The 23,707-nt window shown below is 55.0% G+C and overlaps 2 protein-coding genes across 4 annotated transcripts; one reads left to right on the top strand and one right to left on the bottom strand.

The window, feature by feature from the left end:
* The first annotated feature begins 522 nt into the window (after window positions 1-522).
* Window positions 523-12,418, top strand: Map3k6 (mitogen-activated protein kinase kinase kinase 6). Of its 3 annotated transcripts, XM_087904516.1 has the most exons (29): window positions 527-1,231; window positions 2,535-2,674; window positions 2,764-2,787; window positions 3,029-3,219; window positions 3,337-3,505; window positions 4,674-4,780; window positions 5,098-5,268; window positions 5,372-5,484; window positions 5,849-6,008; window positions 6,171-6,333; window positions 6,419-6,526; window positions 6,632-6,681; window positions 6,754-6,849; window positions 6,987-7,074; window positions 7,164-7,297; window positions 7,549-7,676; window positions 7,926-8,062; window positions 8,375-8,480; window positions 8,924-9,081; window positions 9,183-9,375; window positions 9,465-9,603; window positions 9,904-10,060; window positions 10,181-10,357; window positions 10,605-10,710; window positions 10,937-11,099; window positions 11,192-11,304; window positions 11,390-11,463; window positions 11,756-11,832; window positions 12,133-12,418. In XM_087904516.1, the coding sequence occupies exons 1-29, from the start codon at window positions 889-891 to the stop codon at window positions 12,221-12,223; spliced, it is 3,876 nt and encodes a 1,291-aa protein (XP_087760642.1). In that variant the 5' UTR covers window positions 527-888; the 3' UTR covers window positions 12,224-12,418. The 3 variants fall into 3 exon arrangements, with proteins under 3 accessions (XP_087760644.1, XP_087760642.1, XP_087760643.1); XM_087904518.1 differs by lacking the exon at window positions 11,756-11,832 and having other exon boundaries at window positions 523-1,231; XM_087904517.1 differs by lacking the exon at window positions 2,764-2,787.
* Window positions 12,419-12,572: 154 nt separating this feature from the next.
* On the bottom strand, window positions 12,573-22,936 carry Sytl1 (synaptotagmin like 1). Its single transcript, XM_048434105.2, has 15 exons — window positions 22,785-22,936; window positions 20,418-20,646; window positions 19,053-19,201; window positions 18,759-18,834; window positions 18,638-18,683; window positions 17,779-17,851; window positions 17,444-17,538; window positions 17,182-17,295; window positions 16,916-17,082; window positions 16,535-16,631; window positions 16,037-16,195; window positions 15,675-15,753; window positions 15,488-15,587; window positions 13,185-13,390; window positions 12,573-12,784 (listed from the first exon to the last, which is right to left on the bottom strand). Exons 2-15 carry the CDS (start codon window positions 20,606-20,608, stop codon window positions 12,645-12,647), a joined length of 1,692 nt encoding a protein of 563 aa, XP_048290062.1. The 5' UTR covers window positions 20,609-20,646; window positions 22,785-22,936; the 3' UTR covers window positions 12,573-12,644.
* Between the last annotated feature and the right edge of the window lie 771 nt (window positions 22,937-23,707).

Here is a 23,707-nt window from a genome sequence, read left to right as displayed (position 1 = left end):
GCTGAAAGTCTTTGGTGAATTTGAAGCTGGGATAATGCTCTTTGTAACCCCAAAAGATGGTGCTTCTGGAGTTCCCTTCAAAGGTAGTACCTGAGTGTACAGTGAATGTGCGTCTTGTCCCAGGGTCAAGTTTTGGGTAGATGCTAAAGTAAGCATGGCTTCACAGAGAGTAAGGGTTTCGGGAAAGCAAGCCTATCAAAGTTCAAGACGTCAAGCCCCTATCTACCAGCATGAACATTACACCATGGGGCACCTACTAGTACTACATAGTGTCACCTCCCGACACCCCCTTCCCCCGCCGCCCCGTGTCCTGACATCCTTTCATTCATCAGCTCCCTGTAGGACGAGGGCCCTCTTCTTCCCTCTCCTTGGCGGGGCCACACATCTTATGAGCGCCTGCCAGGGAGCAATCCACAGTGTTTGGCCCGAATAGGGGCACAGGCTGTTCCGGAAGTGGACAGTGTCAGAGGTTTTAGCGGGAGAGGAGGGAGGGAGAGTCGCTGGGGAGCCGCATTGCCCCAGGGCCGAGGGTGGAGCTTTCCCAGTCGGGAAAGGGCTGGGCCCAGCCTACAAGTGAGGGCAGAACAGAGACTGCCAGCACTCCCTTGAGAAGTCTGGGTGTCGCATACTGCCGGTTGAATTCCCAGGATCCTTCTGTGACCTGTGAGCCGAGGATTATTGGGTACCCCAGATTCCCAGAACCCAGTCCTGTATTGCAGATCTGAAAGGACCGTGAAAGTTTGAGCAAAGATTTCTGTCTGGACTTCAGATTTCCGGAACGTGAGCACGTCCAACCCATCTCCGGATCCCGGCTTGGAGTCACATCTCCAGCCTCGTGCCCTGTCCCGGGTCTTACGCGCCCGGCGCCCGGCACCCGAGCGCCCCCGCATGGCGGGTCCGTGTCCCGGGGCCGGGGTTCTAGAACGCGCGGGCAGTTGCTGGCAGGACCCTCTGGCGGAGGCGCTGAGCCGGGGCCGATCGTCCCCCGCGGTTGCGGGTCGGGGCTGCGCGCGGAGCCGGCCGCTCAGTGTGGTCTACGTGCTGACCCGGGAGCCCGGGTCAGAGGAGGAGCCCGGCGCGGGAACCGAAGCAGAGCCGCTGCCGCTGCGATGCCTGCGCGAGGCCTGCGCTCAGCTCCAGGGCACACGGCCACCCCCGCAGCTGCGCAGCCTGCCCTTCGCGACGCTGGCTCTAGGTGACACCGCGGCGCTGGACTCCTTCTACAACGCGGGTGAGACCCTGGGGGCGGGGCTTGAGCTTGGGCGGGGTAAGGGGCGGAGCTCGGCGACCCCTGACGGGGCGGGCGTGGGTGTCAGATCTACGGCATCTATGGTAAGCTAAAGCAGGGCGTAAGACGGGGCTGTGATAACGACACGGGAATTTAGTGGATTATGGATATGACGAGACCCGAGACTGGATTTGGGAGTCCAGGCTGGACTCCCAAAGGTTAGCGTGGTGCCTCGCAGGTGGGGCGGGGCAGGCGAGCTCTAGGGGCGGGGCTTAGGAGGGGCAGAGCTGTGGTTCTCTGCGTAGGCCGGAGAACGCGTTTTCAGGGTGATCTCACGTCGTTCTCTTCGTGAATCCTGAGAGGGTGCTTGGTCTAGGGCAAGCTGTCACCACAAGGTTGAAGCTGAGAAGTTACGACAACCAAGGATCGGTCTAAAGAGGCGGGAAAGGAAGCGCTGAGACAACCCATCCGGATTGGATTCTAGGAGACTTGGGATCAAAAGAGAATGGGAGGGGCGGGGTGGGGTTGCAGGACGGCCAGAGGAGAGGTCAGAAGAAGGCAAATTCCTTTCTTTTCCACCTACCCGGATGCTCCACCTCACCCCTATTTGTTCCTCCCAGAGTCAGGGAACCGTGTTTCCTGGACATCTGTGAAATCGCAGCTTAAAAATGAAGGCTGACCCAAGCACACCACAGATACAGACATGGACTCATCCGTGTTGAGTCACACTGTCCCTCCCTTGCAGACAGAAAGCTACGCACGCACACATAAAAGCACAGAATTGTCTTCACAGACCCTGACTTCAAGGCTGGAGAGATGGCTCTGCGGTTAAGAGCACTTGCTGCTCTTCCAGAGGACCTGAGGTCCCTAGTACCCACATGGGGTGACTCACAACCACCTGTACCTTTGTCTCCGAAGGATCTAATGCCTTCTCCTATCATACACTCACACGGACACACAAACATATATCCATGAAATAAACCAGAGACAGAGTGAGACTAGGTTGAGGAGTCAGAGTACAGGACTTCTGTTTACAGAGTTCCTGTCTCTTACATAATGTGGAATATATTTGCCCAGAGGGAGCACTGTTATATAGCTCATTTTGGGGGCTCAGAGGGATGTGGGTCCTTGGACAATCTTCCGTAACACCAGCAATACAAGAATTGTGAAAGCATTGGGAAGTTCTTTAGAGCAGAGCTGGGCCTGGCAGGAGGTGCAGGCAGGGCAGTTGAAGTGGCATACATCCCCAGGCTCCTTCCCCTGGAGCTGTGTGTCAGCTCTCAGGCCGACACCTCTGTGTCCACAGATGTGGTGGTGCTGGAGGTGAGCAGCTCCCTGGCGCAACCCTCCCTGTTCTACCACCTCGGCGTGCGGGAGAGCTTCAGCATGACCAACAACGTGCTCCTCTGTTCCCAGACTGAGCTCCCCGGCCTGCAGGCCCTGCGTGTGAGTGGTCAGATTGGTGGTAGGGACAGGTGTAGGGCTGGGGTATGGGCTTCCCAGAATGCCAGTATCTGATTGTCTGCCTCCTGCAGGAGGATGTTTTCCAGAAGAACTCGGTGAGCAGAATTTACTGTTCATGCTATGTGTTGTAACCTTTGACCGCCACTAATCTTCCCCGACTTTTCATTTACCTCTGACATCAGTGTGACCCTCTGCTCCATGTCGCCTCCTCTTGTAAAGTGTGACCGTGACCCTTTTCCGCTATTCCTGTCTTTATTGGTACTAATCTCTGGTCACTCTCTAACTCTCTGCTGACCTGTGTGTGATCTCTACTGATTGCTGCCTTCTTCCCACCAGGACTGTGTTGGCAGCTACACACTGATCCCTTATGTGGTGACAGCCACTGGCCGGGTGTTATGTGGTGATGCAGGCCTCCTGAGGGGCATAGCTGATGGGCTAGTACAGGCTGGGGCTGGCACTGAAGCCCTGCTCACTCCCCTGGTGGGCCGTCTTGCCCGCCTGTTGGAGGCCACACCCACAGACTCTTGGTAATGGGGCTCACAAGGAGGGGGCACCAGGAAGAGGCTGATGAGGGTAAAGTGGGCAAGGGCTGACGGACAGGCCCATCATTCTCTCTCCCTCCCTTCCCTGGCCTTGGGCATCAGCGGCTATTTCCGGGAGACCATTCGGCAGGATATCCGGCAGGCTCGGGAGCGATTCAGTGGGCAGCAGCTGAGGCAGGAGCTGGCTCGCCTGCAGAGGAGGCTGGACAGTGTAGAGCTGCTGAGTCCTGATATCATCATGAACCTGTTGCTGTCTTACCGCGATGTACAGGTGTGTCACCGGTGTTCTGAAAGGCCATAGCATAGGATGTAACTCCAGCACTCAAATGGTAGAATCGGGGAGAGCGGGAATTTGAGGTCATCCTGTTTACAAGCAAATTGGAGGCTAGCCTGGGCCAAAAAGGGATCCTGTGCCAAAACCTGAGTAGGAAAGAAAGAGTGCGAGATCATTGTATAACAGGCATTTGTTGCCAGACAAATCCAAGTTCAACTCCTGACTGAGCTTTGCTGATGCCTTTAAGTAAATTGACAAAACTCTCTGAGCCTCCATTTCCTCATTTGTTTTGTTTTATATTGTTTTTTTAAAAACATAGTCTCACTGTGTATCCCTGGCGGCCACGGAACTTGATATGTAGATCAGGCTGGCCTACATAGCCACCTGTTTCTGCCTCGTGCCACCACACCTGACTTTATTATCTTTTTAAAGATGTATTTTATTTTTTAATTGTATGTATGTGGGAACTGAACTTGGTCCTCTGGAAGAGCAAAGAGAGCTCTTAGCTGCTGCCCAACCATCTCTCCAGCCCTCATTTCCTTATTTCTTTCTTTTTGTTTGTTTTGTTATTGTTGTTGTTGTTTTTGTTTTGTTTTGTTTTCGAGACAGGGTTTCTCTGTAGTTTTGGAGCCTATTCTGGAACTAGCTCCTGTAGACCAGACTGGCCTCAAATTCACAGAGATCCACCTGCCTCTGCCTCCCGAGTGCTGGGATTAAGGGCCTGCGCCACCACTGTCCAGCCTCATTTTCTTATTTCTGAGGGATGATCATGTCACTGCCTTAGAAGGCATTTGTGAGGTTAGCAATGCCCAACAGAGGATGTACAGTGGGTTCTCCATGGGAGGTACGGGCTTGAATTTGCTTGGCCTAAAAGAGTTCTGCAGAGTCTTCAGGATAGGGGGAGGAGAGTATTAGGAACTGGACAGACTCAGTCTCGAGATTTTCCTCTGCCTTTAATCCCAGCACTCGGGAGGCAGAAGCAGGCAGATCTCTGTGAGTTCGAGGCCAGCCTGGTCTACAGAGCGAGTTCCAGGACAGCCAGGGCTACACAGAGAAACCCTGTCTTGAAAAACAAAACCACCACCACCAACAACAACAACAACAATAATAAGGATTTTCCTCCTTGTCAAGGGCTCATCCTGGCAATGCCTGTTCCCTCCCACAGGACTACTCAGCCATCATCGAGCTGGTGGAGACGCTGCAGGCCCTGCCCACCTGTGACGTGGCTGAGCAGCACAATGTCTGCTTCCATTACACATTTGCCCTCAACAGGTGAGTGGTGGGCCAAGGTTTGGGTCAGAGTCACAGGGTTCCTGTGCCTTGATCTCTGCAGAGCAAGAACATTGGCATCCCCCTTGAAAGGGTCATAGCTGTTCAAGGTCCTACCCCTTAGAGCTGTTTGCAACTAGAAATCACTTCCACTGGGGGTCACTAGCTCTAGAGATCAATGCCAGCAGGATCAGTGTCATTTGGGACTTATTAATATTAAGCCCCTAGAAGGGTTCCTTCTGTTTATAGCCTAGGGGGTCGCTGGACTGGGTGGGTCAGAGCCATCAGACAGATCTTCAGCCCGTTTTCCTCTGCCTTAGGAGGAACAGGCCTGGGGACCGGGAGAAAGCCCTGGCTGTGCTGCTGCCATTGGTGCAGCACGAAGGTCCCGTGGCACCTGATCTGTACTGCATGTGTGGTCGTGTCTACAAGGACATGTTCTTCAGCTCTGGCTTCCAAAATGCGAGGCACCTGGAGCAGGCCTATCACTGGTAACTCACACAAGAGAGTGGGTACAGGGCTCAGCTAGGAGGATGAGGGATGGGGCTGTGGGCATCCATCCAGCCCTGCATCCCACGCCCAACCCGACTCCAGGTACCGCAAGGCTTTTGATGTGGAACCCAGCCTGCACTCCGGCATCAATGCGGCAGTACTCCTCATTGCAGCTGGGCAGCAGTTTGAAGACTCTGAGGAACTTCAGCTGATAGGTAAACCCTGCTGCTAGCCCACTGTACCCAGCGCAGGGTCCAGAGAGGGCAAGGAAAGAACCCTGGACAGCAAGAAGCGCTGGCACGTCTTTGTGATGGATCTGTTCATAACCACGCCGAAGGCCTTGGGAGCCTTTGAATCCCACGTTCTTCCCAAGCCCACGCGTGTGTCCATTCTACTGAATTCCACATCTACTTGTGCCCAAGCCCTCACGTGTGCTAGGACAAGATCTTGCCATGCCTACCTTTTGGCCCCTATTTATGTTCATGTAAACTCTGGTGCTTATAGACTACAGTGTGACCCACACTTGGGACTTCCTCGCTCCTGCACCTACACTCACTGGAGTCCATACCGCCCCACCAGGCATGAAGCTGGGCTGCCTGCTAGCCCGCAAAGGCTGTGTGGCGAAGATGCAGTATTACTGGGATGTAGGATTCTACCTGGGAGCCCAGATCCTTGTCAATGACCCCATCAAGGTGGTACGGGCTGCAGAGCAGCTGTACAAGCTCAATGCCCCCATATGGTAGGTGGCCCCTTCTTCGTTCCTGCACCTGTGTCCACTGGCACCTCCCAGTCACGACCCCAACATGTTGATACCACTGCCCATGGCACCGATGCCCCTGTTCTGACTACCCGCAGCCAGGTACCTGGGCTGAGCTGAGGCCAACGCTGTGTGTGCTCTCAGGTACTTGGTATCAGTGATGGAAACCTTCCTGCTGTATCAGCACTTCAGGCCCACGCCAGAGCCCTCAGGAGGACCCCTGCTGCGAGCTCACTTTTGGCTCCACTTCTTGCTGCAGTCCTGCCAGCCTTTCAAGTCAGCCTCTCCTCAGGTGGACCAGTGCCTGGTGAGGCCAGTGGGAGCCGGGGACCCTGGGAGTCAGGGACCAGGCATGTGGCTCCTGACAGATCTCTTTCCCCTACTGCTTGAAGGTGCTGCTGCTGGAGATTAACAAAGTCCTGCTGCCTGCCAGGCTCACGATTCAGGGGACAGACCCAGTGAGTGCAGTGACCCTAAGCCTGCTGGAGCCCAAGACTCAGGTGATGCCCCCTCTCGAGTCTTCTCTCTGCTATGCATTCCTTTCTCCTACCCATCACAGTACCCCCCCCCCACACACACCCCATATACACTTTTTCTTCTCGCAGGAGGATTCTTCCAGCTGGACCTTCCCAGTCCCCTCCATCTGTGGAATCAGGTGAGAGGCAGAACCTTCAGCAAGCCCCTGGCCCGCCAAGCCTGACATTCACTGGCCTCTCTCCTTCCCTAGTGCCTCCAAGCTGGACCAGCGCTGCTGCTTCCTCTACGCACTTCCTCCTGCCCAGGATGTCCAGTTGTGCTTCCCCAGCGTCGAGCGCTGCCAATGGTCCGCTCAGCCTTTTGGAGTTGGGGCTGGGATGCCCAGGGGACCGAGAGAAAGGAAGTGGGGGGCAAAGTTGGCCTGGGGCTCTTGGGGGATGGTTCCTATCTAGATTGCCTTTTCCACTTCCTTGTCCTCTTCAGGTTCTGTGGCCTAATTCAGGTCTTGGTGATGAATCCAGATTCCTCAGCACCCACTGAGGAGGCAGAGGGCGCGAGGGAGGTGCTGGAGGTGAGGCGGTGGAACTGGGGGCTGGAGGAGAGCCAAGAGCGAAGGGCCCAGCTGAGCTGAGCTGGGTCCTTACCCTCTGTGCCCTTCAGTTTGATTACGAGTACTTGGAAACCGGTGAGCGGCTGGTGCTGGGCAAAGGCACGTACGGAGTGGTGTACGCTGGCCGCGACAGGCACACGAGGGTGAGAATCGCCATCAAGGAGATTCCAGAGCGGGATAGCAGGTGTGCCGCCTTGGTTCACGCAGGTTCCAGGGCTCTGGAGGGTGGGTATGAGCAGGTCAGGTGTGTGGACGGGAGCGGCTGTGGGCATGGAAAGATGGCTGGGAATGTGAGTGGGGCAGATGGAAGAGGCCTGTGGGCGGGGTAATAAAAGTGTAGAAAGCTGATTCTGGGAGCATGGTCTCATGGTACAGGGTCGTGGGGGATTATCTCCGCTCCCATCTTGTTCATTGCCCTCTCCTCTACATTCCCAGGTTTTCCCAGCCCCTGCATGAAGAGATCGCTCTTCACAAACGACTGCGCCACAAGAATATAGTGCGCTATCTGGGTTCGGCCAGCCAGGGCGGCTACCTCAAAATCTTCATGGAGGAAGTGCCTGGAGGTACCAGTCCTGCGTGGGAGGGGAGTGAAACCTGAGGTGTGGGGCATGGGAATGGAGTCAGACAGGGGTGGCAAGCCCTAGAGGGGAAATGAACTCTAGCGTGGGTGTGTGTCACCTAGAATTAGCTGGGGGAGTGAGTTTGGGGATGGGAGTCTGGGTCATGGCAATGGGTGTGCCTGGGCCTGGGGCAGAGGGACATTGTGGGGAGTAAGCAGGTGTAAATAATAAACGTGAATTGTCTCTGCCCAGGTAGCCTGTCTTCCTTGCTTAGGTCGGTGTGGGGACCCCTAAAGGACAACGAGAGTACTATTAGTTTCTACACACGTCAGATCCTGCAGGGACTCAGCTACCTTCATGAGAACCGCATTGTGCACCGGGACATCAAGGTTAGCCCTGTGGCTGGTCCACTTGGCCTGCCGGGTGTGGGGGAGACACTGTGCAGGTCCGAGGCTGGCAGTTTGGAGTGAGAGAACCCAACTTTGCAAAGGTGGGGGACCTAGCAGAGAGGTTCCTTGAAAGAAGAAAAGTCATGTCTGAAGTCAGAGCAGACAGCAGCACCAAGAAGGGCATATACATGGGACAGCTGGGGGAAGATTTGACAGAGGCTGGCTCAGAATGTAATCTCCAGGAGATTCAGGTCTCAGGATGGGGGCGTCTAGTTCATCTCAGGGACCAATCCCAGTGTCCACTTCCATCAGGGGGACAATGTATTGATCAACACCTTTAGTGGACTACTTAAGATTTCTGACTTTGGCACCTCCAAGCGGCTGGCAGGCATCACGCCCTGCACAGAGACTTTCACAGGTGGGTGGTGAACTCTCGGAGACTTCTGGGAAATGGAGTTTCTTCTGGGCAGAGTTACAGCTCTAACGGTGAATGGAATCTGGGGGCAGGTGACTGGATCCAAGGGGAGGTGATAAACTCTAGACTCCGAGGTTGGACAATTGATGAAAATGAGTTTGGCACCTCAGATAGATGTAAGGCAAAGGGGGGGGGTTGGTAGAGTTTGGGGGGGGAAGACAGTGAAATATGTACAAGCTGTGGCTGATGGAGTCTTTGAACACCGTACAGCCTAGCTTAGAAACGGAAGCTTGGTGGGCGATGGAGCCTAGGTAGATGATGAAACTCACGATAGGAATCTGATGCCCACTATTTGAGATGATGGGCTCACCATGGGGGCAGGTGGCCAGCGGATGATGGACACATTGAAGCCTGGGTTGCCATTGTTGTTCTGATTCATTTTCTAGGGACCCTGCAGTATATGGCCCCAGAAATCATTGACCAGGGCCCACGAGGATATGGAAAGGCAGCTGACATCTGGTCTCTGGGCTGCACTGTGATTGAGATGGCCACAGGTCGACCACCCTTCCACGAACTAGGGAGCCCGCAGGCTGCTATGTTTCAGGTGAGTTCCTCTGGGGTGTAGCCTATGGAGGGTGGGTGGAGCCAGATAGGGCCCTGACCGCCTGTAATCTTGGATTTATCCGGTCTGTCCCACCTCCACAGGTGGGCATGTACAAGGTGCACCCTCCAGTGCCCAGTTCCCTGTCAGCTGAGGCCCAAGCCTTCCTCCTCCGAACTTTTGAACCAGATCCCTGCCTCCGAGCCAGTGCCCAAGAACTGTTGGACGACCCCTTCCTGCAGCCAGGGAAGAGGAGCTGCAGCCCCGGCTCTCCTCGCTATACTCCCCAGCCCCCAGGTGCTTTGAGGGTGGAGGAAGTGAACACAGTGGAGGGCAGAGGTGATGAGCTGTTGTGAAGACTGATTGATGACTTGTCCCTCCCTCAGGTGCCCCTTCCACTGACTCCAGTCCTTCAGCTGACTCAGCCACCCAGTCTCAGACATTTCCGAGACCCCAAGCACCCTCTCAGCACCCACTCAGTCCGCCAAAGCGCTGCCTTAGTTATGGGGACACTAGCCAGCTCCGGTGAGTGCCTAGGGTCCTGGAATGGGTTTTCTTCATCTGGTTTTGCCTTTCTATTCATTTCTTTCAGAAAAGGCCTCCCTGAGTCCCGAACACCCTGACCGCTTACAAGAACAGCATCTGTTACCTCCTGCACTCCCCCAGATGCGTGTTGCGTTCACTCTGTCCCTCTCCACCTGAGCTTAATTTCTATTATCCCCGTGAAGTAGACATAAAAGCAAAAGAGCCAGGATTCAAACCCTGCAGCAGAGGCGGCTGCGTGGCGTTGCCCACCCTTCATCTGACGCTCATCCTTTTGCCCAGTGTGCCTGAGGAGCCCGCAGCCGAGGAACCCGCCTCCCCCGAGGAGAGTTCGGGGCTGAGTCTGCTGCACCAGGAGAGCAAGCGCCGGGCCATGCTGGCCGCAGTGCTGGAACAGGAGCTGCCCACACTAGCAGAGAATCTACTGGAGCAGGAACAGGTGGGCGGCCCGCCCCAGCGCCCCCTGGTGGTCAGGCTAGGCTAAGGACTGATGGCCCACCAGCGAGTTTCTAGGTTGACGGCGGATGGGAACACCCACGGACGGCCCCTCTCTTCTCAGGATTCTCGACTCAGCAGGAATCATGTGGAACAGCTGCTTCGCTGCCTCGGAGCACAAATCCACACGCCTAACCGCCGGCAGCTGGCCCAAGAGTTGCGGGCCCTGCAAGCTCAGCTGCGGGCCCAGGGCCTGGGGCCTGCCCTTCTGAATGGGCCGCTCTTCGCATTTCCAGAAGCGGTGAGGAAGCTTCCTCGCAGTTAGGGCTGTGCAATAACAGGTCGTGAGCTCCCTGCAAGGACTTGATGTTCTAGAATTCTATGACTTCCGGGAAGAAGCACGTCTCTCCAGTCCTGGTCTCTCAGTCCCGCCCTTGACCCCAAGTCCGCCCACCTTTCTGTCCCAGACTTTCTAGGGCTTGGCAATCCAAACCCCACCTCTGTTTGCGGTTCAGACTGTGTCAGCCGCGCCCTCCCTCCCTCCCTAGGTGAAACAGATCCTCCGCGGACGCCAGATCCGCCCACACTGGATGTTCGTGTTGGACTCGCTACTCAGTCGTGCAGTCCGGGCGGCGCTGGCGGTGCTGGACGCGGGTAGGCGGGGTTGGAGCCCGCCAGCCGGACGGGGGGTGTGGCTATGGCGGGTGTGGCTCCGGGAAGCGTGGCGAGCATAAAACTGGATGGTTGGAGGCTCAGTTCCGTGAGGCGGGAAGGACCCTGATTTGCGCTGTTTGGTCACTACCCACTTCCAACTCCCGGGCCCTCTGAGTCCTAAACGGGCGTCGCGCCCGCCTTGAGCTCAGCCCACTCGAATTGGCAGAGGTGGAGAAGAAAGCGGTCTCACCGAAGTCAGAGGAGTGGAGTAAAGCGGAGTCCCAGCAGAAACCGCAGGAGAGCCAGCAGCTACAGACCCAGCTCCCGTCAGAGCAGGGGCCTCCGCCACTGACGGTTCAACTGGGCCTCTTGCGCGCTGAGACTGACAGGTGAAGCCTCTTGGAATCACCTGAATTAGTTGCACAGGCTTCAACCCGCAGGTTATTCCATTCTCCCTGCTCCCCGCTTTGCCCTCCCACAGGCTTCGAGATGTCCTGGCTGAGAAAGAACGGGAGTGCCAGGCCCTGATGCACCAGGCCCTACATGGGGTGCATGCAGAGACCAGGGCTTATGCCCTGGCTTCAGAGCCCCCAGGTCAGCAGACTTGCCTGGGGAATGGGGAGTGCAGGGCTACTTCTAGCAGGGACACCTTTGGACTCATCACCTGACTGTTTGACAGCCACTCTTTCAAAGGACCAGAGCCTGGTGCAGTGGCTGCAGGAACTGAGTGTAGACCCAGTCACTATCCAAACGGTAAGCAAGCAGTGCTGGCTGTCCCTGACCCTGTCCCTGACCCCCACCAACCAGAGGCGGTGCCTTACTTTGTCTTCCAGCTCTCCGAAGGTTTTCCCTACTACAGAGACCTTCCATGCTGGGCGAGCTCTTAGTATGCTCCTCTCATTAGACGGATGGGGAAACTGAGGCTGCAAGGGGGAAGTAACCTGCCTGAGAATTTTAGTAGGAAGAAGCAAGAACCTGAGTTTCTGGCTGTATCTCTTTGTAACTTTACCTTTCCCTGTCTCTGTGGGTCTTGGTTCACAACCAGCTCCTGAGCCATAGCTTCACCCTTCAGACCCTGCTCACCTGTGCCACTCAAGATGATCTTGTCTACACCCGAATCAGGTACATCTTGGGTCCTCCAGGGACGAACCACACACACACACACACACACACACACACACACACACACACAGAGAGAGAGAGAGAGAGAGAGAGAGAGAAAGGGTTAAAGGGAGAGAGGGAGAGAGGGAGAGAGCTGTGAGCCTGCCTTGATTTCTCCCTGCAAACCACAGTCCCTTGTGCATAGTGGTTCCTAAAGAGAGATCGCAGGCCTTCTTCTGGCTGAATTACCTTGGTCCCTAAAGAGAGAGTACAGGGTTTCTTCTCTTCTGGCTGAATTACATTGACCCTTGATGTCCCCAGGGGAGGGATGGTATACCGAATTTGGAGAGCCATCTTGGCACAGCGAGCAGGAGCCACACCAGTTACCCCTGGACCCCGAGAGGCTGAATGATGACATCAGTGGATCAAGGGACACAGCCATGGATGAATGAACAGAGAAGACACAAACAGCTTCTGACACACCTGTCCTAGCATCCAGGAGCAACTGCAGGACCCAGGCCCCAACCTAGTGGGCGGGAGTAACTAGGGAAGGCGCCCAAGGACACTACATACAATCAAAGACTATTAAACAGAGCACTCGTTACCATGTTTGTCTTGGCAGCTTCGGAAGAGTGTATGTGGGGGTGGGGCATGTCCAAGGAGCAGTCCCCTGAGGTCTCCATGTCTGAGTGACCCTTTTTCATTCCCTGGGCTCTTTCATGCAATGCCTTACCACTCATCCCCTGCTGAGTAGGCAGTGGTTCCAGGAACAGACTTTATTGACTCCAGCCATGGGTGTGCTTTGGTGGGGTACATAGAGGGCTTTGACAGGACTATGCCCTGGGGACCAGGTTGGTTCTGAGGGGCAGAAGGCCGTCCACCCACTCACATGGCCGCTCCAGCAGTGTCTGCCACAGCTGCTTTTCCTCAGGTGTAGAATCCATCCAGGGCACCTGGAGCCCATAGCTGCTGCCTGGAGAGGGGTGGGCCAGTGTGAAGGGTGCTGTCCCTTTGGACACCTCAGGTTCCTCCCCCAAAAAAGTTTCTTGTTCCAGATTATGCTCTGTATTCAGTCACCCCCAGTTCTTTGAAGACAGTTTAAGAAAGGGAAACGAAGCCAGGTGTGGTGGTCCCACGGCCTGAGAGGCAGTGGCAGGCAGATCTGAGTTCGAAGTCAGCCTGGTCTACAAAGTGAGTTCCAGGACAGCCAGGCTGTTGCACACACACACACACACACACACACACACACAGAGAGAGAGAGAGAGAGAGAGAGAGAGAGAGAGAGAGAGAGAGAGAGAGAAGGAAGTGTCCAAGGCCACCCCAGGAGCCCAAGCCTCCAAGTTTGACTTCCCTCGGAGCCCTGCTCTGCTCACCTGTACCAAGGCTGAGGCGTGTGCCCCCCAGCTGGCGACTGGCCAGGGCCCCGTGGTCCCACAGGGAGAGCTCAGCACAGGCTTGGCGTAGGTCGGCAGGCCCGAAGCCATCATAAACCATGGTGTGGTTGAACACAGGGCTGAGGCTTCGCCGAATCACTCGCGTGCGTTGCCGGCTGGCCCGACTGTCGTCAGGTAGCACTGAGCTGGGACAGGTAAGAAATGAGGGCTGGTATTGAGTGACCCACCCCTTAACACTCCCTAGCTAAGCTAGTCAGTGACCAGCTTAGCTAGCCTGTCCTTTCATATGTCCGTGTTCCCCTGGCCCCTGCCTGAGACCAGCCCTCCAGCTCTTTCTGCTTTGGGACCTTTACACCAGTTCTCTCTTAGTGGTCGCTCTTGAAACTGATAACTGTTCCCGGGATCCCAGAGAGAAGTCTCTGAAATGCAATTCTGCTATTTCCCCACCCGATGATCTTCAGTATTCCCTGCCCACCTCCTTGAGTTTCCAAAGTCTCTGAACCGTTCTGCAGAATGTTCCTTGGATGTACGGTAACAGAAAACCCAAGTGGGAACCCAGAATCAGACTGGCCTGCCTCCACTTTACTTCTTGAGGGTAAGGTAACATCCAGAAATACTTAGAGGTTCTCCAAAGCCTACTTTGAAAACCACGGGGCTGAAGCTGTAACTCAGTGGTAGAACACTACTTGGGGTGCCTTTGAAGCATTTTGGTCCCCAGCACGGTGAAAGACAACCACAGTCACCGTCCAGTGAATTACAAGTTCAGGACCAAATTCCATAGCTTGTCCTTCCAAGATTTCCAAGAAGGGGCCCTTGTGGCCTTCCCATCGTGCTAAGTGCTATGGGTGCACAGCCTCCACAGAATGCAGCCCGTACTGACTGATTCTTTGTCAGCCTGACACAGACTAGAGCATGGTTCTTAGGCTTCCTGACACTGTGACCCTTTAATGCAGTGCCTCATGTTGTGGTGACCCCCAACCAAAAAAAATTATTTTGTTGCAGCGTCATAACTGTAATTTTGCTACTGTTATGAATCATAAGGTAAATATCAGATATTGTGACCCTCAAAGGGGTTGTGACCCACAGGTTGAGAACCACTGGGCTAGAGCCCTCTGAGAGGAGGGAATCCCAATTAAGAAAATGCCTTTGTGCCAGGCAGTGGTGGCACAGTCCTTTAATCCCAGCATTCAGGAGGAGAGGCAGGTAGATCTCTGTGAGTTCAAGGCCAGCCTGGTCTACAGAGTGAGTTCCAGGACAGCCAGAACTGTTATACAGAGAAACCCTGTCTCAAAAAAAAAAAATAGCAGCAAAACAAAACAAAAATATGTCTCTGTAAGATCAGGCTGTGGGCAAGCCTACAGAGCATGTCCCTAATTAGTGATTGGTGTGAGAGGGCCCATTCCACCATGGGTTGGGCAACTCCTGAGCTGGTTGTACTGGGTTCTATAAGAAAGCAGCCTGAGTAAGCCATGAGGAGTGAGCCAGTAAGCGGCTCCTGCCTTCAGATTCCTTTCCTGTTTGAGTTCCTGTCCTCACTTCTTTCAATGTGGGAGTGTAAGTCAATGAAATTCTTTCCTCCCCAACTTGCTTTTTGGTCATTTTTGGTGTTTCATCACAGCAATAGAAACCTTAGCTAAGACACAATTCCTCAATTCCCCTGACCCCAACTTTTTTTTTTGTAAGACTGGGTCTTGCCAGGCAGTGGTAACGCACGCCTTTAATCCCAGCACTCGGGAGGCAGATGGATCTCTGAGTTTGAGGCCAGCCTGGTCTACAAGAGCTAGTTCCAGGACAGGATCCAAAGCTACAGAGAAACCCTGTCTCGAAAAACAAAACAAACAAATGAACAAAAAACCCTGTCTCAAAAACAAAAACAAAAAACAAACAAACAAAAGACAGGGTTCAGGGTCTTACTCTGTCATCTTGGCCGACCAGGTTATCCTGGAACTTACAAAGATGCACCTGCCTCTGGCTCTCAAGTGCTAGAATTAAAAACACATGCCACTATGCCTAGCCTAAACTTTTAAGACAGGGTCTTCTATAACCTGTGCAGCCATAGATGACCTTGAATTGGTCCCTCTGCCTCCACCCCTAGTTTATGTACTGTGTAGGGAGCCAAGCCAGGACCTCATGCCAGCTAAGCAAGCACCCCACCAGCTGACCCCAACCCCTAACTCTAGCCCTTTGCCCAGCTGATCACTTCCAACTGATTGGAAGGACAGGTTGGCCAGAGGTTGGGAGCAGAAGGAAGGTACTGAGTGACATGTCATGCTGCCTCTCACCATTGTATGTAAGTGTCCAGGGATCCTGGCCGCAGTGGCACGAGGCCCTGAGCTTCCTTTACCCAGAAGTGTAGCTCCCCACTCAGAGGCTGTCCTCCTCCTGTGGGGACACTCCAGTTCAGACCATCACCTCACGGAACAGGTCTCTCACGTCCCAGGGGCCTGGCCAGCTTGGCCTCTTACTTACCCTCTGAGCCAGCAGGGACGTACTTGAGGGACAGAGAGAGCAGTCCACGGCTGGGAAGCTCATCTGGAGATGGGGGAACCTGAAAAAGCGGGAGGTGGGCCTTTCAGTGGTGAAATAGGCCATGGGGTAGTGTCTCCAGTGGCAGCTGGGACATGGTGGTTGAGAGAAGAGTACTGGGGACAGGACTCTGCTGAGGACGATGGGCAACACTCTCCAGGAAGGGGCATCCTGGCTGGCAAGCCTTGCCTAATGGTAATAATCAGTATGAGACCCAGTGAGGCTCTGTGGAACCTTCTGCAGGAGCTTGGTGGGCCGTGGGGTAAAGGAGGGATGTCTGTGATCCATTGCATACCATCCCTTACCCGGGGCTGTAGGGGGAGCCAGGTAGCCTCAGAGTCCCAGTTCCACGTGTCTAGGGGTACTTCGACCTCTCCCAGAAAGATGTTGCGACCCAGACTTTCGCGGTGCCACACGGACAGCTTCAGTATGCGTCCTGGGAGATCAGCCTGCTGGACGGAGTGCTAGGGACAGGAGGTGAGTTTTAGTGGAGCCCGCTGGAGGCCCCTGGGATGGCTGTGGCATGCCTGTTGACTGGAGCTGGTCTCCCCATGCTCCTTGTCAAGATGGAATCCTGATTCTAGGTTAACTAGGGTCTCATTACCACAGCCCAGCACAAATTGCCAGGCTTTGGATTGTGCTAACCAGCAGCGGCCCGGTCATTCTGTCATTCCTCTCACAGAACAAGGCCCAGAACCACCAGTGAGATTAACTGGGTGGACCCTGCCACTCACGCAGATGCAAAGGGCACCCAGTTTTTTTCAAGGGGCGGGGAGGGGGCAACAACACCCTTGTCGCCTCACCCGCAGAGTCTCGTTGAAGATCGGGTTCAGATTCCGTTTCTTCACCGATGTTTTGCGCTTGTTCTGCTTATCCGGGAGGAGGTAGGTTTTCACGTAGCTGGAGGAGGGAAGTGAAGCTGGAGGTAAAAAGGGGGCCCTTCCAGAACCATCATCCAGCTCTGAGGGCTTCCCTGGTCACCATCCAGAACACAGCGCTCTGCCTGGAGGCCCGATGCTAATCAATTAACAGGTATCCAATTTAGCATGCCTCCCAATAACACTTTCGTGCCCATTTTGAAGAGGAGGAAACTGAGGCCGGGGCAAGTTGAGTGGCGGGCTGGTCTAGGAGTGCCCTCGCCGCCCCTAAGCCCCCTGCAGCCCACCTGCAGGGTAGTCACTCACGGATCGGAGCGGCGACGCCTGGCGGCGGCCAGTCCCTGGCACTGAATCACTTGTACTCGCAGCTCAGCAGCGCCCGGCTCGTAGCGCAGTGCGAAGTGCACCGAACCCCGCACCTGCACGGTGCCAGCCTCAGGTTCCCCCGACAGACTCATCAGGCTGCCGCTCAGCTGCGGGCGGGGCGGGGTGGGAGGTCAGGGTCCCAGGCAGGCTTCCCACCAAGCAGGGCTTGCCTGGGCACTCCGCCCAGCCCCTCCCTAGTCCTTCACCGTGGAGGAATTGAGGCTGGACACAGAGGAGCTGCTGCTGAGCATGCGGTTGAGCGAAGGGCCGAGTCCTGGGGCCTCTTCCCCATTCTCCTGGATCTCGGAGGTCACCTTGATCTGGAGAGAGGAGAAGTGATCGGGGCATCCTCTACTTCCCTGGACCGTGCAGGGGTCACCGACAGGTCTCATCCCCGGAACAGACAAACTCTCGGTCTGGAATCCGCTCCCGGTCTTGAGAACAGCCGAGCTGGCTACTCCCGCCTACCTGGGCTGCAGACGGCCAGGACTCCTGCTCCGCCCTCGGCTCAGGATCCAGCGCTGGGTCCGTCTCTGCCACCTGCACACCCCCTTGGGAGGGGGCTGGTGGGGCACAAGCTACTGAGAGAGCCCCTCTCCTGTGTGTATCCCTAAGTAAACCTGGAGGGACTTGTTAACAAGTCTAGTCTCCTGTCAGCTTCAGGCCGAGAGGTGACCTGGGGCTCCCCATTGCAGGTGGGAGGGCAGGGAGAAGAGTAAGGCGAACATGGTGGTTGGGGGTCACTAAACACTGCCTCTGATTGCCTCAATATCTTTTGCTCCCCAGCTCACCCTCCCACTCACCTTCCTGAGCCTGGGGTTCCTCCTCATGATCTGAAGTCTTTGAGGCTACATATGGTGAGGGAAAGTCAGGTACCTGAGGAAAGCAAAGGGTAGAGCTCATGATGGGGGTTAATGAGGAAGAGGTCAAGGGTTATGCTGGGGTCAGAGGTCAGAGACTCCAGCCAGCTCACCTCAGTGTTGGAGTACGGCTGCCCTCAGGGCAGGGCTGCCTACCAGCTGCAGGACCAGTCAGGCCTGTACTTCACACCCTGGCATCCCAGGGCCTGTCCCTCCTGATGTGCCAGCCTGACTCCTAGGTTCAGTTGGTGGGGCGGTAACGTCTGAGTCCTTGGCCTCAGCCTCACCTGCTTTAACCCAACCCTGTTTTTGTTGTAGTAGGCTGGCTTCATGTCTCATGTGTGGTTGACGATGCGCTTGGCCTCCTGCCCCTCCTGTTTCTACCTTCTGAGTGCCAAGACATGGGTATTCGCCTCTATGCCTGGTTTATGTGTGGTGCTGGGGTTTTTAGTTTCTTTGAGACAGGGTATCTCTGTAGCTTTGGAGCCAGTCCTGGAACTCTCTGTAGACCAGGCTGGCCTCGAACTCAGAGATCTGTCTGTCTCTGCCTCCCTAGCGCTGGGATTAAAGGCGTGCGCCACCACTGCCACCACTGCAGCCTTATTCTTTATAGCTGGCTTTACAATTGCCTTAGAGGCTTGGTCCAGGCCACAGGTTGATCAAGGTGGTGAAGCCCCCAAGCACAGAAGAGAGCTGTCCAAATCCCTTGATTCCCAGTAATGGGGGTTCCTTCCCTAGCGTGTGTCCCCATTTGAAACCACAATGTGCTTGCTATTGGCTTATCCAGGCACTGGGTACTCACTTGGGTCTCACTGTGTCTCTCTGGAGCAGCCATCTCTATGGAGACCCTAGAAGGAGGGAGCCAGGGTTTTCAGGGCTGGGCAATCTGGCAGCCCCCTCTCCTCTCTATGCTGCCTCCTCACCTTGGCTCTGGCTCTTCCTCGGTGGTGTCTATCCCAGCAGCCTCTGCCTCACCATCACTTCCCAGAGTCTGGTCTCCTGGGCTCAGGAGAGAAACTCTGTGAGCCTTCATTCTCCAGATGCCCCATAATGGCCATGGCCCACGGGAAATGCCCATCCACCTCCTATAGCCCGCAGATGGCGGGGCTACTCAGACACTCAGTAGTGGGGGGGGGGCAGGACTAGAACCCAGAGCTCAGCCCTGCCCATTTACAGTCTGCACCCTTGGCTTTCCAAAGCTCCCCCTCCCTCCTCACCCCTGGAGGTCTTCTTCCTGCGGATGGAGGCCCTGACAAGGTCAGACCCAAAATGGGCATGGTGATGCCGCTGGGAGCGCGCTTCTTGGAACCAGTCCCCCGTCAGGATCTTCAGCTGCCCGGGGTCTGCCAGCGAGGCGCGGAGCTTGCTAGAAGATAGTGGAGGACACAGCTGACTCTACTCATCCAACCAGCCTCCCTGACACCCTCTCTGGATCAGGGACAGGGGCTCAACAATAACACACATGACCCTTGTCCTGGAGTCGCTCAGGCTACTGAGGGGACAGAACCCAGACTAGAAAGTTCAGTGATGGCGGTAAGAGGACCTTCTGTGGGAACCCTTAGGAAGGCTTCCTGGAGACACTGACCTGTGAATTATTTCTTAAAGGCTAAATTGGAATTCTCTAGGTTGAGAATCATAATCATTATTCATGATTGTGGGCTGTGCCTGAGAGTTTATTTATCACACATGTATGTGTAATGTATGTATGGTATGCATGCATGTGTGTGTGTTCCCATGTATGTGGTCCCACCACATACATGGGAACAGCATGTGGAGATCAGTAACTAAAGTTGGCTCATCCTTCTGTAGCTTAGCTACACACACACACACACACACACACATACATCCTATATATTAAGGCAAGGTTTCTCACTTGCATTTAGAGCTCACTGATTTGGCAAGCCTAGCCAGACAGCTTGCTCCAGGAATTGCCCAAGTACTGGGACTATGGGTGGGCCACCATACTGCCCCTGGCATTTACGTGAGTGCTGGAGCTCTGAGCTCCTCCTCATGGCTATGTAGTGAGAGCTTTACCCATGGAGCCATCTCCATGGACCCTTTGCTCTGTTTTAACTGAGAATGGTGAGGTTCAAGGTCAAGGCAGCGGCCCCAACAGTGTTTGTCACCCTTGTGGTCCTCGGTCTCTACTGCTCTTCTGGGGGGTGGAAGGAGCACCTTAGGCTTGGAAGAGCACTCAGATTTGGGAGCACTGCATGGCTAGGACAGGTTTATGGATATCTGGGTGGGGCTTATAGGGCAATGGATGAGATGGGGAGCTGACAGGGACCAATCAGGGTGGCCTGTAGACTCACTTAGAGGCTCTGATGCTATGTTCTGAGGCTGGGGAGTGGCCAGCAGAGTATTCAGGACAGTGATGTCTGTCCACCAAAGTGTCCTATCCCAAGGTGGTGACCAGAGTGGGAAAGCCCAGAGAAAAGAGGACTTGAAGGACCTGGTACAGGTTCAGAGTTGGCCAAGGTCAGTGAAAATCAGAGGGTAGAGCCAAGAACCACCAAGACCCAACATGCAGCCTCCCAGGACCCTGAATCCCTTCCTTCTGACTGGTGGCTGTCCTGACTCACCTGACCCGTCCCTCCTCCAGCTGCCGCAGGCGGGCATCTCGTTTGAGGACATCAGCAATGGCCTCCTGCTCCTCCTCTGTCAGGAAGCTGAGGTCCAGCAGTCCCTCAGCGTCAGGTTCTGGCCCATATGCCATGGGGAGAGAGGGCAGGGCCCAAAGCCTCTCCTGAGGTGTGTGGCCTCTCTGGGGCATGAGCTGGGGTTGTGCCCCAGCTGGGCATATGTAGCTTCCTGGGGATAGACCCAAGGGTCAGTATCTTCTCAGATACACAGCGCCTCCTGGAGTCAATGGCCTGTTCTCTCCCAAGCACACACACAAGTTATAGAGCAATCAAAGGAAGGCCAGGTCAAGGTGAGGTGGAGCATGGGGAATGCACTTAAAGAGGGCTACAGAGCACAGAGCACATGTGCACATGCCCCTAAGGACATAAGGACACACAGAGAACTGCAAGCCAGTGCACACTGACGCGTGTACCCGCTGTTCTAGTCACAGTTGTATGGACACAAAGATACCTGGACAAAGACAGGTAACCTACACACATTCCCGATGATGGGACTGGGCACACAAACACAAGAGACCTGAACCCAAGAGCTGTACACAGTAAATCTTTTTTTTAAATTTTTTTGAAGATTTATTATGTGCACAGTGTCTATCAGCATGTATGTTTACAGGCCGGAAGAAGGCACCAGATCTCATTATAGATGATTGTGAGCCACAGTGTGGTTGCTGGGAATTGAACTCAAGATCTCTGGAAGAGCAGCCAGTGTTCTTAACCTCTGAGCCATCTCTCCAGCCCACACAGTAAGATCTTAAACCTGCACACAGTATGTCCACATAAAGGAGACAACAACTCACAAACAGGGCCTTGCATATTCACAGATCTCTCCGGCTTTTCACACACACACACACACTCTACCCATTTAACCCAGCTGTGAACGGGAAGTCAGTACATTGCACATGACATAACCTGATTGTTAGTGAAATGCACAAATATACCTGCACAAGCACGCAAATGCACACTCAGCCTTCTCCACCACTCACGCTTATAAGCCCCTACCCAGGGAGCCTCCCAACCCGGCTTGCCTCTGCCTTCGCCTCCCTCCACCCTGCCCTGGCCCATTTGGCCTTCCTGTCTGAGGCAACCTCCTCCCCAACCTCACCCCCAACTTCCTCCCCCCCGCAAGGTAACCACAGCACCCAGTTCCACTGAGACCACCCGCCCTGGGACTCCCCGACAACAGCACTACCCTCTCACTTGGAGGAGAGTCTGAGCCCCTCTGATTACAGTCTGAGCTCCCCAACCCCCAAACTTGGCTGGAGGCCTCAGGTGGCAAAACAACTCATGCCCAGGCACCACAGCCACTCCGGAAGGAAAACATTGCCAGCTGAGAGGGGCGTGTGGACGTGGCAAGGGCCCAGCACTCAGTAGTGGCCCTGGTCTGGCCTCATTGGGCAGTCTCTCCTCTCCTCCCCACCTCTTCCATGCCAGGCCTCCAGGTGGAGTTGAAGTGGGAGTAGGGCAGCTCAGAGGCAGGTCCTGGCTTGTGCCTGTCTCCTCCTGCCCCTGTCCCCTCCCAGCTGAGTCAGTGTCCAAGCCTAGCAAGCAGGTGTCCTCTCCTACCCTGCTTTCCCTTTGGGGAGGTTTCTGCACATCTGCATCTGTATAGCCCTGGGCAGATGCCTGGGTGCTGCCAGTGACTATTTCCCAGAATGGCTGTGCAGGAGATGCCAGCTAGGAGGGCAGCTTGGGACTCTTCTGTGGCATGGTGTATGAGCGTTGCTGTGTTGTGCTAACCGCTGCATTAACAGGGTGGACGTGTCTGCAGGCCAGGCGATGGGATAGCATCCTAGTCTAAGCGCTGTGTGATTGTACCATACTGTATGACACCAAGGAGTGTTGACGGTATGTGCAGTGACTTGCTGGGAGATAGTGTCATGTGGGTGTGTGCATTTCTTCCTGTGTGGTTGGCCAGCCCAGGCTGTGTGGTGGTGTGTACTCTAGTGCCCCGGGGACCACCATATGTGTATGTGCGTGAAAGCGGAGGAACATTTGACAGAATTGGGCCTGGCCTTGTCTTACAAGTCTGCTCAGTCTGGGCTGTGGGCCTCCAAGTCCAAGTTTTCTCTACCTCAGGTTCCTTTTCTTTCAGAGGCAGATCAAGTTCCTGGTGCCCCCCACCCCGCAGTGACACCATGGGACAAACCCTTTGGTGACAGAAAGTATGTCAATCTGCCTGGGCGGGCCAGAGTCATAGACTTGCGCGCACTTCCCCCCCCCCCCCCCAAAGCGCCCAAGGTGCCAGAGTATGCTCAGGACACCAGGTGGCAGTGCCTGTCCCTTAGACCACTGGCAGGAGAGGTGTGTTACCTGGAGGGGTCCAGAAGGGTGGACAACTTCAGAGGCAACTCCAGCTCTGCAGGAAGGAGTTTCAGAGCCCAGAAGAGCAGTGGGTTGACTAAGGCTGACTCGCCCAGCTGCAGCTGCCCCAGCCCTGAGGAGGTGGAGGAGGAGGAGACATCTCAGCAGGGCCTCGTGCAAAACCGGGCCTGGACTGCAGCTCCCCAGGTGCACCGGGGCATCCACAGCAGCTGTCAGAGCGGCCAGGGCCAGTTTTACAGGTCCCTGTGGCTGTGGCGGGGGCCCAGCTGTACTGTAGTAATTTCCCCTGTAACCAAAGGATGCCACACCTGCAGGGCTAGCTCAGGGCCTTGGCTAGTCCATCTGTGGAATGGGTAGCAGACCCTCTGTCACAGAGGGCCAATAGAAAACTGCTTTGAGAGCAAAGTTTAAACGTTTTCTAAGAGCTACAGTAATGGGAGGGTTATGGAGTTGCCACTAAGACTGTGGAGTTGCACCCTGGGCAACCTTGACAGAGTCCGTATGGCCTTGAGCAAGTTTCTTAACCCCCCTGGGTAATAATTTCCTTCTATGCAAAGTGGAGCAGGACCCAAGAAGTACAAGTGCCTGATACAGCTGGTACACAGGTGCCTGGTATAACTGGTATGGTACACAGGTGCCTGGTACAGCTGGTACAGTACACAGGTGCCTGGTACAGATGGCATGTTGTAGATGCCAGGTCTCCTCTCTCTAACAGACCAATGCCCATGGCCATTTTAGTATCTCTGACCATCCACATTCACAGAACAGCCATTTGTCTCCTCTCACCCTGGAGCTCCTCCTATTTGAAGGGCCCTGGATTTCAAAGCCAGCTGAGGAGTCCACATTCTCACCATCAAGTACCACATCCTGCTTAGGAGAACCTGTTTTGGGAGCATCATCTTCTGTGACTA

Source organism: Myodes glareolus, chromosome 3, assembly GCF_982192425.1.
Source record: "Myodes glareolus chromosome 3, mMyoGla1.1, whole genome shotgun sequence".
NCBI classification, from domain to species: Eukaryota; Metazoa; Chordata; class Mammalia; order Rodentia; family Cricetidae; genus Myodes; species Myodes glareolus.
The sequence above is the reverse complement of the archived record's forward strand: the minus strand, read 5'-3'. Positions and strand labels throughout refer to the sequence as shown.

Coding starts and splice junctions, on each gene's coding strand:
- Sytl1 (XM_048434105.2), bottom strand. CDS start 20,608: ATGCCCCAGAGAGGCCACACACCTCAGGAGAGGCTTTGGGCCCTGCCC. Junction 18,835..19,052: donor CAGGAAGAAGACCTCCAGGG/GTGAGGAGGGAG, acceptor TCCTGAGCCCAG/GAGACCAGACTCTGGGAAGT. Junction 16,196..16,534: donor TCTTCAACGAGACTCTGCGG/GTGAGGCGACAA, acceptor TCCTGTCCCTAG/CACTCCGTCCAGCAGGCTGA.
- Map3k6 (XM_087904516.1), top strand. CDS start 889: ATGGCGGGTCCGTGTCCCGGGGCCGGGGTTCTAGAACGCGCGGGCAGT. Junction 6,009..6,170: donor AAGCTCAATGCCCCCATATG/GTAGGTGGCCCC, acceptor GTGTGCTCTCAG/GTACTTGGTATCAGTGATGG. Junction 8,481..8,923: donor CTGCACAGAGACTTTCACAG/GTGGGTGGTGAA, acceptor TTCATTTTCTAG/GGACCCTGCAGTATATGGCC.